The sequence below is a fragment of the Bactrocera oleae genome, chromosome 6 (genome assembly GCF_042242935.1).
Source record: "Bactrocera oleae isolate idBacOlea1 chromosome 6, idBacOlea1, whole genome shotgun sequence".
NCBI classification, from domain to species: domain Eukaryota; kingdom Metazoa; phylum Arthropoda; class Insecta; order Diptera; family Tephritidae; genus Bactrocera; species Bactrocera oleae.
In genome coordinates, this window is record NC_091540.1 from 37,005,463 (window position 1) to 37,019,210 (window position 13,748).

Consider the following 13,748-nt stretch of genomic DNA (forward strand, 5'->3'; position numbering starts at 1 on the left):
ATGAATTTGTACTTAAGACGGAATTCCTTGGTACATTACACCTATTTTCAAAAAAATATTACCGTTTGGTTTATTATGTATGAAAAATTTAGTTCCTGTCAATATTACAAAAAATTATTTACCTGTTTAGTACAATAAATTAAGGTACATTTAAAAAAAGATTGACAAATAAACTTGTAAGTATGCGTAAGTATATCTTATTAATGGAAACATTTAATTTTTTTTATTAGGTTTAAGGATATGTATTACTTTTAAGATCCGTTTTTAGCAGAAGAAAAACTGTAGATTTTCTTAATAGCTTATCTTCTCCTAACTTCTCCGGATGTTAAAATGTTTTTATACCTCATCAGAGAAAGCGACAGATTAAACAATGTTTTCAGTTCTTAAGATGAAATCATTATTGTATTGTAACTGTAGATTTTCTTAATAGCTTATCTTCTGTTAAAAATAAACCTTAGCTTTAAATGATGACAAACTATATCGGCTATATATACCTTCCTAACTTCTCCGGATGTTAAAATGTTTTTATACCTCATCAGAGAAAGCGACAGATTAAACAATGTTTTCAGTTCTTAAGATGAAATCATTATGGATTTCAAAGCTTGTGTTCTCACTAGGTTAAGTAAAAAGTTCGTTCGATTTTTTTCTAAGAGATGGCGTTATTGTCCATAGTACTAGTGTTACGTGTCGCATCATGTCATGCTATACGGCGCTGAAAACGTGTTTATTCGCGGTAAAAGTTTGTCTTTGACAGTTTTCCGATTGCACAGAGAAAATTCGCTATATTTTAAAATTTTTCTTCGATGGCGAAAAAGCAGCTAAAGCGGCTGAAAAAATTAATTTATTTTATGGGCCCGATACTGTAAACGAACGTGTAGCACAAAAGTGGTTTGCTAGGTTGCGTTCCGGTAATTTCAATTTCAAAGATACTGTCGTCGAAAATTGCGATAAAATCATGGAAATAGTGGAAACAGACCGTCACGTGAGCACTTATTTAATTGCTGAGGAACTAAAGATAAGCCAGAAAACCGTTTGGAACCATTTGCATAACCATGGATTCAAAAAGAAGCTCGATGTTTGGGTGCCACACGAACTAACGCAAAAAATCATGATGGACCGAGTTTCCATCTGCGAATCGCTGCTGAATCGCAACAAAATCGACCCGTTTCTGAAGCGGATTGTGACTGGCGATGAAAAATGGGTCAATTACGACAACATCAAGCGCAAATGGTCGTGGTCAAAACTCGGGGAAGCGGCCCAGACCGTGGCCAAGACCAGATTGACGGCCAGGAAGGTTTTGCTGTGTGTTTGGTGGGATTGGCAAGGACTCATCTACTACGAGCTGCTTCCCTATGGCCAAACGCTCAATTCGGCCCTCTACTGCCAACAACTGGACCGCTTGAAGGCAGCTCTTATCCAGTAGTGGCCATCTGTGATCAACAGAGGCTGAATTGTGTTCCATTAGGACAACGCCAGGCCACACACGTCTTTGGTGACGCGCCAGAAGCTCCGGTAGCTCGGATGGGAGATCCTAATGCACCCACCTTCTATTCCGGACCTGGCACCAAGTGATTACCATCTTTTCCTGTCCATGGCGAACGCGCTTAATGGTGAGAAGTTGGCTTCAAGAGTATAAGTAAGCGTAAAAATAAGTTGAACAAAACGGCTCATATTTGACTTAAATCGGACAAATGTACAAAAAGTTATAATCTTTTGAAAAATCAATAAAAAACCGAACGAACTTTTTGTGTTTAGAAATTGAGCTTGCGAAAATTCTCTATATTATAATTAAATATATTTACAGATACATATGTGTATACTGTATCCTATAGCACCGCCAGGGAGCAAAAGATTACTGACAATTAATATAAATTTAATTTTTGATTATAAACAACATTTTCTTTTAAAAGGCAGCTGTTGTTAATAAATCTGTTATGATGCAAAAATACCACAACAGTCGTATACACATTGATATTGTGAATTTGGTATGTTTGCGATTTTCTAAGATTAAGTGAAAAGTGACGTCGGTTTAGGGCATTAAGGAGTACAACAATTCAACAATACTATCCTTACCAGTTTCCCTGCATTTTTATTTATTATAGAAGCTGTGTAACAAATGTTGCAGAAATTAAAATTGAATTCATATTTGATCGACATTCATTCATTCCTAAGCTCTTCGAAGGGTTACAATAAAGGTCTTGTTTTGTTTCGGGCTTGCTGCCTTTTTGCCCTTTTTATACTCTCGCAACTTGTTGTTACAGAGTATAATAGTTTTGTTCACCTAACGGTTGTTTGTATCACCTAAAACTAATTGAGTTAGATATAGGGTTATATATATATGAATGATCAGGATAAAGAGACGAGTTGAAATCCGGGTGACTGTCTGACCGGCCGTCCGTCTGAGCAAGCTGTAACTTTTGAGATATCTTTATGAAACTTGGTGCACGTATTTCGTGGTACCGTAAGACGGTTGGTATTGCAGATGGGCGTAATCGGACCACTGCCACGCCCACAAAACGCCTTTAATCAAAAACAAATAAATTGCCATAACTAAGCTCCGCAATCAAATAAAAGACTGTTACTTGGTACAGAGGATCACATTAGGGAGGGGCATCTTCAGTTAAATTGTTTTTTTAAAGTGGGCGTGGTCCCGCCCATAACAGGTTTCATGTGCATATCTCCTAAACCGCTAATGCTACAATAAAAAAATTCACTGGAAGTAAATGTTTTTAGAACCTCTACCTACGGTGTGAAAATAGTTGAAATCGGTTGGCAACTCCGCCCACTCCCCATATAACGGTACTATTAAAAACTATTAAAAGCACGATAAATCAAGCACTTATCACGCCAGAGACATTAAATTTTATCTCTGGGATGGTATGAGATGACTTAATAGGAACCGCTTTTAAAATTAGATAGTAGGTGTGGCACCGCCCACTTTTAGGTGGAAACCCATATCTTGGGATCGGTATATAACATTATTTTCATATTTCTATGTTACAGTGCGAAAATGGGCGAAATCGAATTACAACCACGCCTATTTCCCATATAACACCATTTTAAATTTCATCTGATTATTTCACTTTCCAGTATGCAAATCAAACAACAATGATTGTATCGGGGTAAAACTGGTGAATAATGTGGTGAATAATACGTTTAAAGGATGCCACCTTGTGACCAAAAATTGTCTAAATCGAACCAAAACTGTTCAAGCCTCTAAGTACTAAATATGTGGACCCCAGTGCCTATAGTTGACCTTCTACCGAAAATATCGGTCAATCCACAAAGAAATCACAAACGAGTATACCATGTGACTTTGCGAGAATATAAGATGTTAGGTTACATTCGAACTTAGCTCTTCCTTACTTGTTTATATTTGCCTTTAATAACTATCCTGCTGACCTTTGTAAAAAGATAGGGAAAAGGTTGACACATTCAGACTTTGATGTAAGATTGAGGGGTATTTGTTACATCAATCAATCAAATTCTGAGTGCTGCAATGTCATCCGAATTGTTATTATACTCTCGCAACATGTTGCTACAAATTATTATAGTTATGTACACCTAATAGCTGTTTGTAAGATTTAAAACTAATTGAGATAGATATAGAGTTGTGTATATATAAATGATCAGAATGACAAGGCGAGTTAAGTCCCGAATGGCTGTCTGCCTTTTGAAAAATAAGAAAAAGTTAACGCTTTCGGATGCACCGAAGCTAATATTTATAATACCCTTCACAAATCCAAAATATTCATTACAACAACTTTGAAGGTTAATTTGTAATTTGTATGGTAGATTTATACTATAGTGACTCTATCTGAACAATTTATTCGAAAATTGCACCGTGGCCTTCGTGAAAATATCTCTTCAAATTAAAAAGTTTTCTATACAAGCACTTGATTCCAATCGTTATCTCTTTATGGCAACTATATGCTATAATGGTCCGATATTGGTCGTTCCGGCAATATTGATACCTCAAAATCTGAGGGGCTAGTTCTCATATATCCAGACGGACGGACAGACAGACGGACATGGCTTAATCCACTACGAGCTGATCATTTATATACATATATACATCATAAGGTCACTGACAATTATCTCTGGGTGTTAGACATATCCTGGCACACTTAATATACCTTGTTCGGGGTATAAAAAGGGAGTGACCCCGCCGACTAATATGTTTACTGTATATATTTCCCAAACAAATTAAGGTAAATCAACCAAAATTGCTCTGGAAAATCTTTTGGTACAACCTCCGACAGTGTGAAAATGAGTGACATCGGATTATAACTCCGCCCACTCTCCATAAAACAGTTGTGTTGAAAACTACTAAAAGTGCGATAACTCACTAACTAAACGTGCGAGAGATACTAAATTTAACAATTATTTTACTTTTTGGTATACAAATCAAGCATCGTTGATTATATCAGGATAAAATTTTGCACAAATAGAATCTTTAAAGTATGCCATATCAAGTCTATAAATTTACTATAGCTGCTCAAGCCCCCAAATACCGAATATGTGGACCCCATTGCGTATGGCAGACTTTTTGCCAAAAATAGCTGTGATCTTTTTGGTACCCTTGTATTAAAAATGGATAAAATTGGGGAAATACTTTCCCTAGCCCCCATGTACCTAACGTAAAGGCTTTCGAACTTCCGGTTGATTTTATACCGTATATACCGGCCAATATGTGAGATATCTTTAAGACATGAAAATATCACCTCTATCTTATAATAGTGTGTCCTTATGCGTAAAAGGATAAAGTCAGATCAATTCTACCCCTAACCTCTATATTCTCAATACATCGGACTGTGACTTTTTTGTAGTTTGTTGGTAAAAAAATGCATTCATTATATTTACAAATAATTAAATAGTTATTAAGGTGGAAGATACTTAGATAGAGTGTAGAGTGCTCATATGCATAGAGAGCGTCTTATAGTTATCGGTGAAATGTTGAAATCTTTATACCTTTCCTATGCAAAAATGCCGAAATGCCAAATCGTTTAGTTTTTGAATTGAGGAGTGCAAGTCTTTCCGAAGATATTTCCGCCTGAAATTTTTCCTGAATTCTTTAATGGTCAAGACCATATTGTAATTTCCAGTTTATGTTTTAAATTTAATTCAATCATATTTTCTGATGCTGGCTTTGGAAGCCACTTTAGAGCGATACCTATATTATATAATATAATATTAAGTAGTTCATCTTATCAATGCAATTGAATAAATATTTTTATACTCTCGCAACATGTTGCTACAGAGTAAAATAGTTTTGTTCACCCCGCACACTCCCTATATAACGGTACTGTTAAAAACTACTAAAAGCGCGATAAATCAGGCACTAAACTAAACACTATAAGATGACTTTAAAGGAACCGCGTTCAAAATTAGACAGTGTGCGTTTTAGCCCACTTTTAGCTGAAAACCCCTATCTTGGGATCTGCTTAACCGATTTAAACCAAATTCGGTACATACCATTCTTTTTATATTTCTATATTACAGTTCGAAAATGGGCGAAATCGTGTTACAACTACGCCTGTTTTCCATATAACACCATTTTAAATTATATGTGATTCTTTCACTTTCCACAATGCAAATCAAGCAACAATGATTGTATCAGGATAAAACTTTGCGTAAATAATGCATTTAAAATATGGCACCTTGTGACCAAAAATTGTTTAAATCAAACATAAACTGTTCAAGCCCCTAGGGGCTGAATTTGTGAATCCCAGTGCGTATAGTTAATTTTTTACCGAAAATATCGGTCAATGTGTAAGATATATACTTGAAATTCATATAATAAAATAAATAAATAAAACTCTCGGTAGTATAATGTTTTTGTGTCGAAAATGGGCTGAAGCGGATCAATACTTCCTATAGCCCTCATACACTTTTTGTCTTTTGAATTTCGCGGCTCTGTACAAAGCGCTACAGAGCTCGTATCTGGCAACACTATACATAATTTGAAGGTCTTGACATAACCTACAAAACAACGCTATGCATGATTAGTTTGGATATTGCGTTCAACAGTTATAGACGTGTAAACATGGAGTTCACTAACGCCGAAATTCGCGCTATTTTAAAGTTTTCCTTCGTTAAAGGCAAATCCGCTAGAGAAACGTTCCGTGAGATTAATGGTGTTTTGGGGGATGGTACTCTATCACTTCGAACCGCGGAGGAATGGTTTCGACGATTCAGAGCCGGTGAAAACGACACCATGGATAAGACAGCCGGCGGAAGACCTGTGACGACAAATCATGGAATACATCGAGTTAGACCGGCATATGGCATCTCGTGACATCGCCCAGGAGATGGGAGTTAGTCACCAAACCATTTTGAACCATCTGCAGAAGGCTGGATACAAAAAAAAGTTTGATGTTTGGGTGCCGCATAATTTGACGCAAAAAAACCTTCTGGACCGAATCAACGCCTGCGATATGTTGCTGAAACGGAACGAACTCGTCCCATTCTTGAAGCGGATGGTGACTGGCGACGAAAAATGGATCACATACGACAATATCAAGCGAAAACGGTCGTGGTCGAAGGCCGGTGAATCGTCCCAAACAGTGGCCAAGCCGGGATTGACGGCCAGGAAGGTTTTGCTGTGTGTTTGGTGGGATTGGAAGGGAATCATCCACTATGAGCTGCTCCCATATGGCCAGACGCTTAATTCTACCATCTACTGCGAACAACTGGACCGCTTGAAGCAGTCGATCGACCAGAAGCGTCCAGAATTGGCCAACAGGAAGGGTGTAGTGTTCCACCAGGACAACGCCAGACCACACACTTCGTTGATGACTCGTCAGAAGCTACGGGAGCTCGGATGGGAGGTTTTATCGCATCCACCATATAGCCCGGACGTAGCGCCAAGTGATTACCACCTGTTCCTGTCCATGGCGAATGCCCTTGGTGGTGTGAAGTTGAACTCAAAAGAGGCTTGTGAAAAGTGGCTGTCCGAATTCTTCGCAAATAAGGAGGGGGGCTTCTACAAGGAAGGTATTATGAAGTTGCCGTCTAGATGGAAACAGATCATCGAACAAAACGGCGCATATTTTAACTAAATCCGATCACTGTAACACTTTTTATAAAGCATTGAATGAAGAGCAACCTTATATAACGTTTTTTGAACTTCCGGGTGGCGTGTTAGTAGTATGTGGTACTGCCAAACATTGATAAGATCGGGTTAATACTACCCTCAATTTCCATATATTACTTATAATGATGATCGTTATTCTAACCAGCTTTAGGCCGAATATGTCGGTCAGTGTGTACTAATATTTTTTTTATACATAAATTTGCTTCAAAATATGTTCTCGAGTGTAGCTGAGCAATGTCATAATTAATACCTTTCTCTATCCCCAATACATATATGATTTCCGTCTTTCCACCTGCCTTTAAACGGTTCCGGGTGATCAAAATGTGATATTTTATTAAAATTAAGTGGGTAGTTTACTTAAAAACTATGTGGCTTGTCGCTGAATTTGAAGAAATTAATATATACAAGTATGTACCTTGGTCTAATCCTCACACCTTCATATAAAGGATTCCTATTTTCTGGTTGACGTTTTCCACATTAGCCAATATAAAATAAAATTTAGCCACTTTGGTCGAGTTAATATCACATTCATACATATGTATATTTCATTTCTAGATGTTTTTCTTTTTAAAATATAATTTTCGCTGACGCGAACTAAAATATAGCAATGTATATAATCGAACTATAATGGTATAGCAATTTTAACAGTAGTTTTTAAGACAATTTTAAGAAAAATATGTAAAGAATCTAATTAAGAAAATTTAAATTATATGTATAATTTGTTATTGTATAAGACATTATTGTATAAATATATGATAGAAATTCAATAGTATAAAGAGAAAGAAATATTATATAATTTGGATATATTTATAAGAATCTCTATAATTTTTATGTTTAATATTGTAAATATTATATACATATTAATATAATAATATAAATTTTAAAGTTTTTAATATTTATTATTTTTAAGCTAAACATGTATAATAATATCGATATAATATATATAAAATTTTATTCATTGTCAAAAAACGATTTCTTTTCATACTCCTCAATACAGTTGTAATGCACTCTATATAAAATCAATTATAAGCGTATACAATAAAACACAAGAACGATTTCTCATAATTTGAGTAAATTTAGATTACAAATTGTTCTAATAAATTTCGCTGTGAATGTAAATAGCTGAGGCAACAGTTCGTACTTTTAATTATTGAAATATTGTATTTAAAAAAAATCTCAAACGAGTGTACCATTTGACTTTGCGAGAGTATCATCCGAATTTAGCCCTTCCTTACTTGTTACCATATATAATTGGATGGAAAACTATGGTTGAAATGGGTTCATCCTTGATTGTCTTGTCGCTCTTTATACTTTAATTATAACAGAAGCTTTTGAGTATTTCATAGCAGTCGGTTCGATTACGAAACATTTCAAAAGTATTTTAATTTCAGATTTAGGTATCTAATTTTCAAAAATTTGGGTCAACTATTTACACTACATTGTCCTAAAAACTTTTCCAGTTTTTGCTGAAATTTTCATTGTCAAATTCGCTGTAGTGCTAAAGCATTCCGGTGAGTCAGTTTGGCGTTTTTCTTGAAATTTTAACTGATATTTTTCTGGTAAAAAAAGAGCTTTTTGTACAAGTTCGTCTTAATATTTTGAAAAATTGCTACAGCTAGAAATGTAATAAGAAATTACTGGCAATCCTTTTTTACATTAAGAAACGCTCTTTAATTCTTTTCTGCAGCCCCAAGTTGATTCTAAAGATTGGCCCAGTGGCCACCATGTATCAAATTGTTAATACAAATTTTTTTGTATTAATTTAAATACATGTATAACATAATACAGCATGAAAAAGAGAATTTCGAATCCTTTTCCCTTACTCTCAGAATAAAGGGTCAAAGACGAGTTTTCTTCGATGGCTCCAGGTAAGATTATTTTGGCTAGATGAAATCTTAATTTAGCGAAATATTGGGCAGCTTTTGAGGTACAGTTGATATTTTTTAGAAATTCTTATTGTTTTAGAATTTGGGTTTTTTTTAGCGATTTAAATTCTTTAGTGCTGTGCTTAAAAATAACCTCAGCTCTTTTCATTTCAGTGCTTGTCATTGCTCAGTGTTTCGGTCTTATGCCGGTTCGTGGAATACTCGCTGCTACTACGAAAGGATTATCGTTCAGCTGGATAAATCTTCGCACTTGCTATTGCTTAATATATACACTGCTAACAACCGCTAGCACCGGTCTAACTCTGAATATGACAATAAGAAGTGTATTAGAGGTGGATAGCATTTGTAAGTTAATATTTATGGTATACACGATGCTGAAGATACTAGAATTCCCAGTTATTTGTATGTATTCTATGTAGCACCATTGGTATTCCAAGTAAATGCTCTCTTAGTTTCTATCGGCTTCCTACGCCTGGCTGGAAAATGGCCACAGTTGATGCAAAAATGGCAGCGAGTGGAGCTGCAGATGACTCCCTATCAGTCGTGGCGTGAGCGCGAGGCGTTGTCGGTGCGTGTCCATAAGGTCACATTTGTACTGATCTCATTGTCGCTGAGTACGTGATTCGATGAAATATTTATTCAGCAGTTTAATTAAATCATCCTTTTCAGCTGAGCATCTTTTGAGCACCATTTCGGCCATTCACTTTGCAATTCATTGCACCACACAGGACGATGCCGTCGAATCGTATTTCACATCGGTTTCCTCACACATATTTTTAGTTTTTGATTATTCCACTTGGTTGGCTTGGTTCGGAAAGATATTGAATGTGTTCATGACTTTCGGTTGGAATTACATGGATGTTTTTCTAATGATAATTGGCATAGGACTTTCGTCGTTATTCGGTCAAGTGCAGAGCACTTTGGAGCGTATCAAGGGGCAGGTAACATGATTGGTATAAATTGTATAACTTTAAGTGTTCACTTACTTCGTTTCGCTTTCAGGTGATGCCCGAAGCTTACTGGACGCGTACTCGCTTGCAATATCGTCTTATTTGTGAACTCATAGAACAAGTAGACTCTGCTGTATCCGGCATAACTATGCTCTCGTTCGCAAATAATCTCTTTTTCGTTTGCATCCAGTTACTCAGGAGCATCAAGTTAGTATTTTTAAAGCTCTCAATCAGCAATTTTCCGTACGGTTTATATTCATATAAACATTGATATGTAAGATATCCGCGCCAGACGAGCGATCGGCGGTGATTTAGATGGATACGAATTCGACTATTTACCAAAGCTTGCCATGAGAGTTTTCAATTGCATTTTGTTTTTATGGATAGAAATCTATCACCATCGATTACGTTCGCAGGAATAAGGACGCTGTTGAATGTGTTTTATACAGATTTTTTTATATTAGCCCAGTGCTTCGGCACAGTGCGTAACAGAAGTAGCCTTCCAGCAAAGTGTTGAGCTACTCGGAAAGGAAATTAATGTTTTTATCCCAATAAATTGGGATTAAAAACGGTCAGGGGAGAACTTAAGCAGGGTTTTAATATTGAATGAATGGTTCTTAAGTTAAACATTCTAATAATTCTAACACATGATTTTGAGTTTATTTGACTCCATGATTGAAAGATCCATATACTAATTCTTCATATACAATCTTCAGCGACTGGGATGCATTTATTTATGTAGTCGATTGGGCTAAGGTCTATTAAGTAGTCACATCACTTGGTGAAGTAACCGCTTTCACCACGAGTGGTGCCATCAACTCTCCCTCTTTTTCAGCCGTGGACAAGTTGTCTGTTTCTATAGGCACATCCATACATAAGACTTTGTCCTCTTTCTCCCTTTTACTTACAAAAACGATAGGTTAAAAAATTGCAATTATAGCGAAGTAGATGACTTCAAAAAAGCTTGGATAGTTCTTTGTTTAATTCTTTCCCTTTTCAGCAAAATGGCATCTACATCTCATTTTATCTATTTTTATGCTTCGCTGAGTTTTCTTTTGGGCCGCACCTTGGCTGTCTCATTGTATCTCTCCGAAATCAATGAGCGCTCCCGTGAGCCGCTAGGAGTTATCAAACAAGTTCCGAAGGAAGGTTATTATGCTGAAGTAGATCGGTTTGCGCACGAGATAACGGTTGACAACGTGGCGCTTACCGGACTGCAATACTTCAATGTAACGCGTGGACTGGTATTGACGGTAAGAAAAAACCTTTACCATTATTTAGGAATTTCATTTTACATTTTCAGGTGGCCGGTACCATCGTTACTTACGAACTGGTGTTTATGCAGTTCCAAAAAGAGGAAAATTTATGGAAATGCAGTTAAGTTTTTTCTGAGACCAATTCGGTATATCGATTTTGTAATAAAAATGTATTGTTTGCGTTTAAAATAAAGATGTCTCAGCCCCAACATTTTAGTGGCAGTTCTACACAATTAATTCGAGTTAATTAAGTTTAGCATATTACCACAGATATACCTAGTTTTTACAAGGAACATGAATATGGAATGAAGTTTAATATTTGACCTTTACATTTGTTATCAAATGTACTATGAAATACTCCTACTTGTACTTAAACTGTACTGTTCAGTACGAAGGTGTATTATTGAAGGCTCTACTTATGACGAACAGAAAATAAGTTCTCGTTTACAATGAGATTTTCTCTCGAGTGAGTTCAAACTTAATTGATCAGGCTGAACCATATAAACTGTGCGATTTTTGCCATTGAAAAAAATTAAACACAGAGATTGCTTGACATTTTCTGTATCCAATGGAGCCACGGCAGAGGAATCGTTTAATACGTTGCATAAGTGTTTTGGCGAATTACTTTATCACGAATACAAATACTTGAGTGGCACAAGGCATTCAGTGAAGGTCGTGAAGTCATCGAGAACTTGCCTCATGCACTATTCTTCTCTGTTAATGACGATAACATCGAAAAAAATAAAGAATCAGTGCTTGAAAATTGTCATGTTGGCATCAGAGAGATAGCAGAGGATCGGCCCAACTGTCCAACAATCTAGCGAATGACGCTCCAAAAATGAGCCGAAACCAAAATTCACTGGAGGCACTGCAGGCCATTCCAGACGAGGCTTAGAACAAGTTTATTAAACATGCACGCTTTTACTCGTATTGACTCAGGAGCCTATTTTGAAGGCGATAATTAAGATTTGAATTAAAATACGGTAGATGTTTTATGCAAGACCGCGTCAAATCGGGTCAGAATCACTCTGTTGGCGGTATAACGGATAGAGGAGACTATATTTACCATATTTGGTACTATTAAACTCATATATTGTAAATTTAATTGAAAATATTTGTGAACATTCTGCTGTTCGATTTCGACCAGTTTTAGATGAAAGTTGCCACATGTTGTTGGTCCTATTTGTACTAAGCTTTGTATCGATATCTTTATCGATATTTGTATTATAAAGTGTAAAAGGTTATTTTCGTGAATTGGAGTTCTATATTTAGAGTGGAAAGAGAAACCTTTAGTTCCATCCGTATTCAATACCAGATTCTAATCAAAAATAAAAGCAATACGACGGGAATGTATGCACACTTCGTTTTATTAATGCGTCTCACAATTTGATTGCTATTATATAGTTTATAAAGTCAGTCAGAGGCAGCCGTTGTTGAATGGTTTAAAATTAAGAAAAAAGTTAGCTAATAGGTATAAAGTACTTGTCTCACAAATCACTAAAGCTATATCAATCAAACTTCTGAGAACAAACTTCTCGATCAATTTCAACCAAATTTAGTGCATAACATAAGCCTAGTATTCTAAAGTTACAGTGTAAAAATGGGTGAAATTAGACTACAATCACTCCTACTTCCTATATAACAAAATTTTCTATTCCATTTGTTTTTTTACTTTACAGTATATACAATAAATCAAGCACCAATGAAGGTATGTAAATAAAACCAAGTAAGAAAGGGCTAAGTAGGCGTGGTTACTGTCGGGGTTCGCCCATTTTCACACTGGTACATGGGCATGTAATATAAATAATCTTATGTACCAAACTTGATTGAAATCGGTTTAGTAGTACCTAAGATATAGGATTTCACCTAAATAAGCGCGATGCCACGCTCATTGTCCAATTTTTACAACTGCTCCTATAAAGACCTTTTGTGACATCTCAGATGTAAAATTTAATGTCTCTGACCCATTTCGTTATTGATTTATTGCAAATGGGCTAGGTTATCATCCTATTTCAGTTATTTTCATGCTGTCGAAACAGGTGCCAAAATGATATGCCTTGTGCAAATTTAGGTGATATGTTATAGCTTGAATAGTTTGGGAGATATCTCCATTAAACTCATTACTGAGCGAGACCACACCCATTTAAAAAAAATTTCAAACCGCAATTGCCCCTCATTACCAATATCATAATATATCACATGTTTTTATCACCTACAATAAAACTCATCGAGATAGATATTAGGTTATATATACTTGTATATAAATGATCAAGATGACAAGACGAGTTGAAATTCGGGTGACTGTCGGTCCGCCCGTCCGTCTGTCCGTACAAGCGATAATTTGAGTAAAAATTGAGATATCTTAAAAACTTGGTATCCAAGGTATTTAACCATTAATTAAAGAAAAGCTTATTTGGATCTGGTGTGAAAATTGGACAAGGAGCGTGGCACCGCCCACCTTCAGGTGAAATCCTATATATTAGGTACTACTAAACCGATTTCAACCCCAATTGGTGTGTGAGGTTACCCAAAATTTCCTATTAGACACTGTAAAAATGGG

The 13,748-nt window shown here is 36.0% G+C and overlaps 2 protein-coding genes across 2 annotated transcripts in view; one reads left to right on the forward strand and one right to left on the reverse strand.

Moving 5' to 3' along the window:
• The window catches only part of CapaR (Capability receptor), a 165,337-nt gene that overhangs the window by 17,280 nt on the left and 134,309 nt on the right, over window positions 1-13,748 (reverse strand). The window lies entirely within an intron of this gene.
• Window positions 9,129-11,403, forward strand: LOC106618803 (gustatory receptor 5a for trehalose). Its single transcript, XM_036364258.2, has 6 exons — window positions 9,129-9,327; window positions 9,402-9,596; window positions 9,652-9,923; window positions 9,985-10,139; window positions 10,933-11,185; window positions 11,236-11,403. The coding sequence occupies exons 1-6, from the start codon at window positions 9,165-9,167 to the stop codon at window positions 11,311-11,313; spliced, it is 1,116 nt and encodes a 371-aa protein (XP_036220151.1). The 5' UTR covers window positions 9,129-9,164; the 3' UTR covers window positions 11,314-11,403.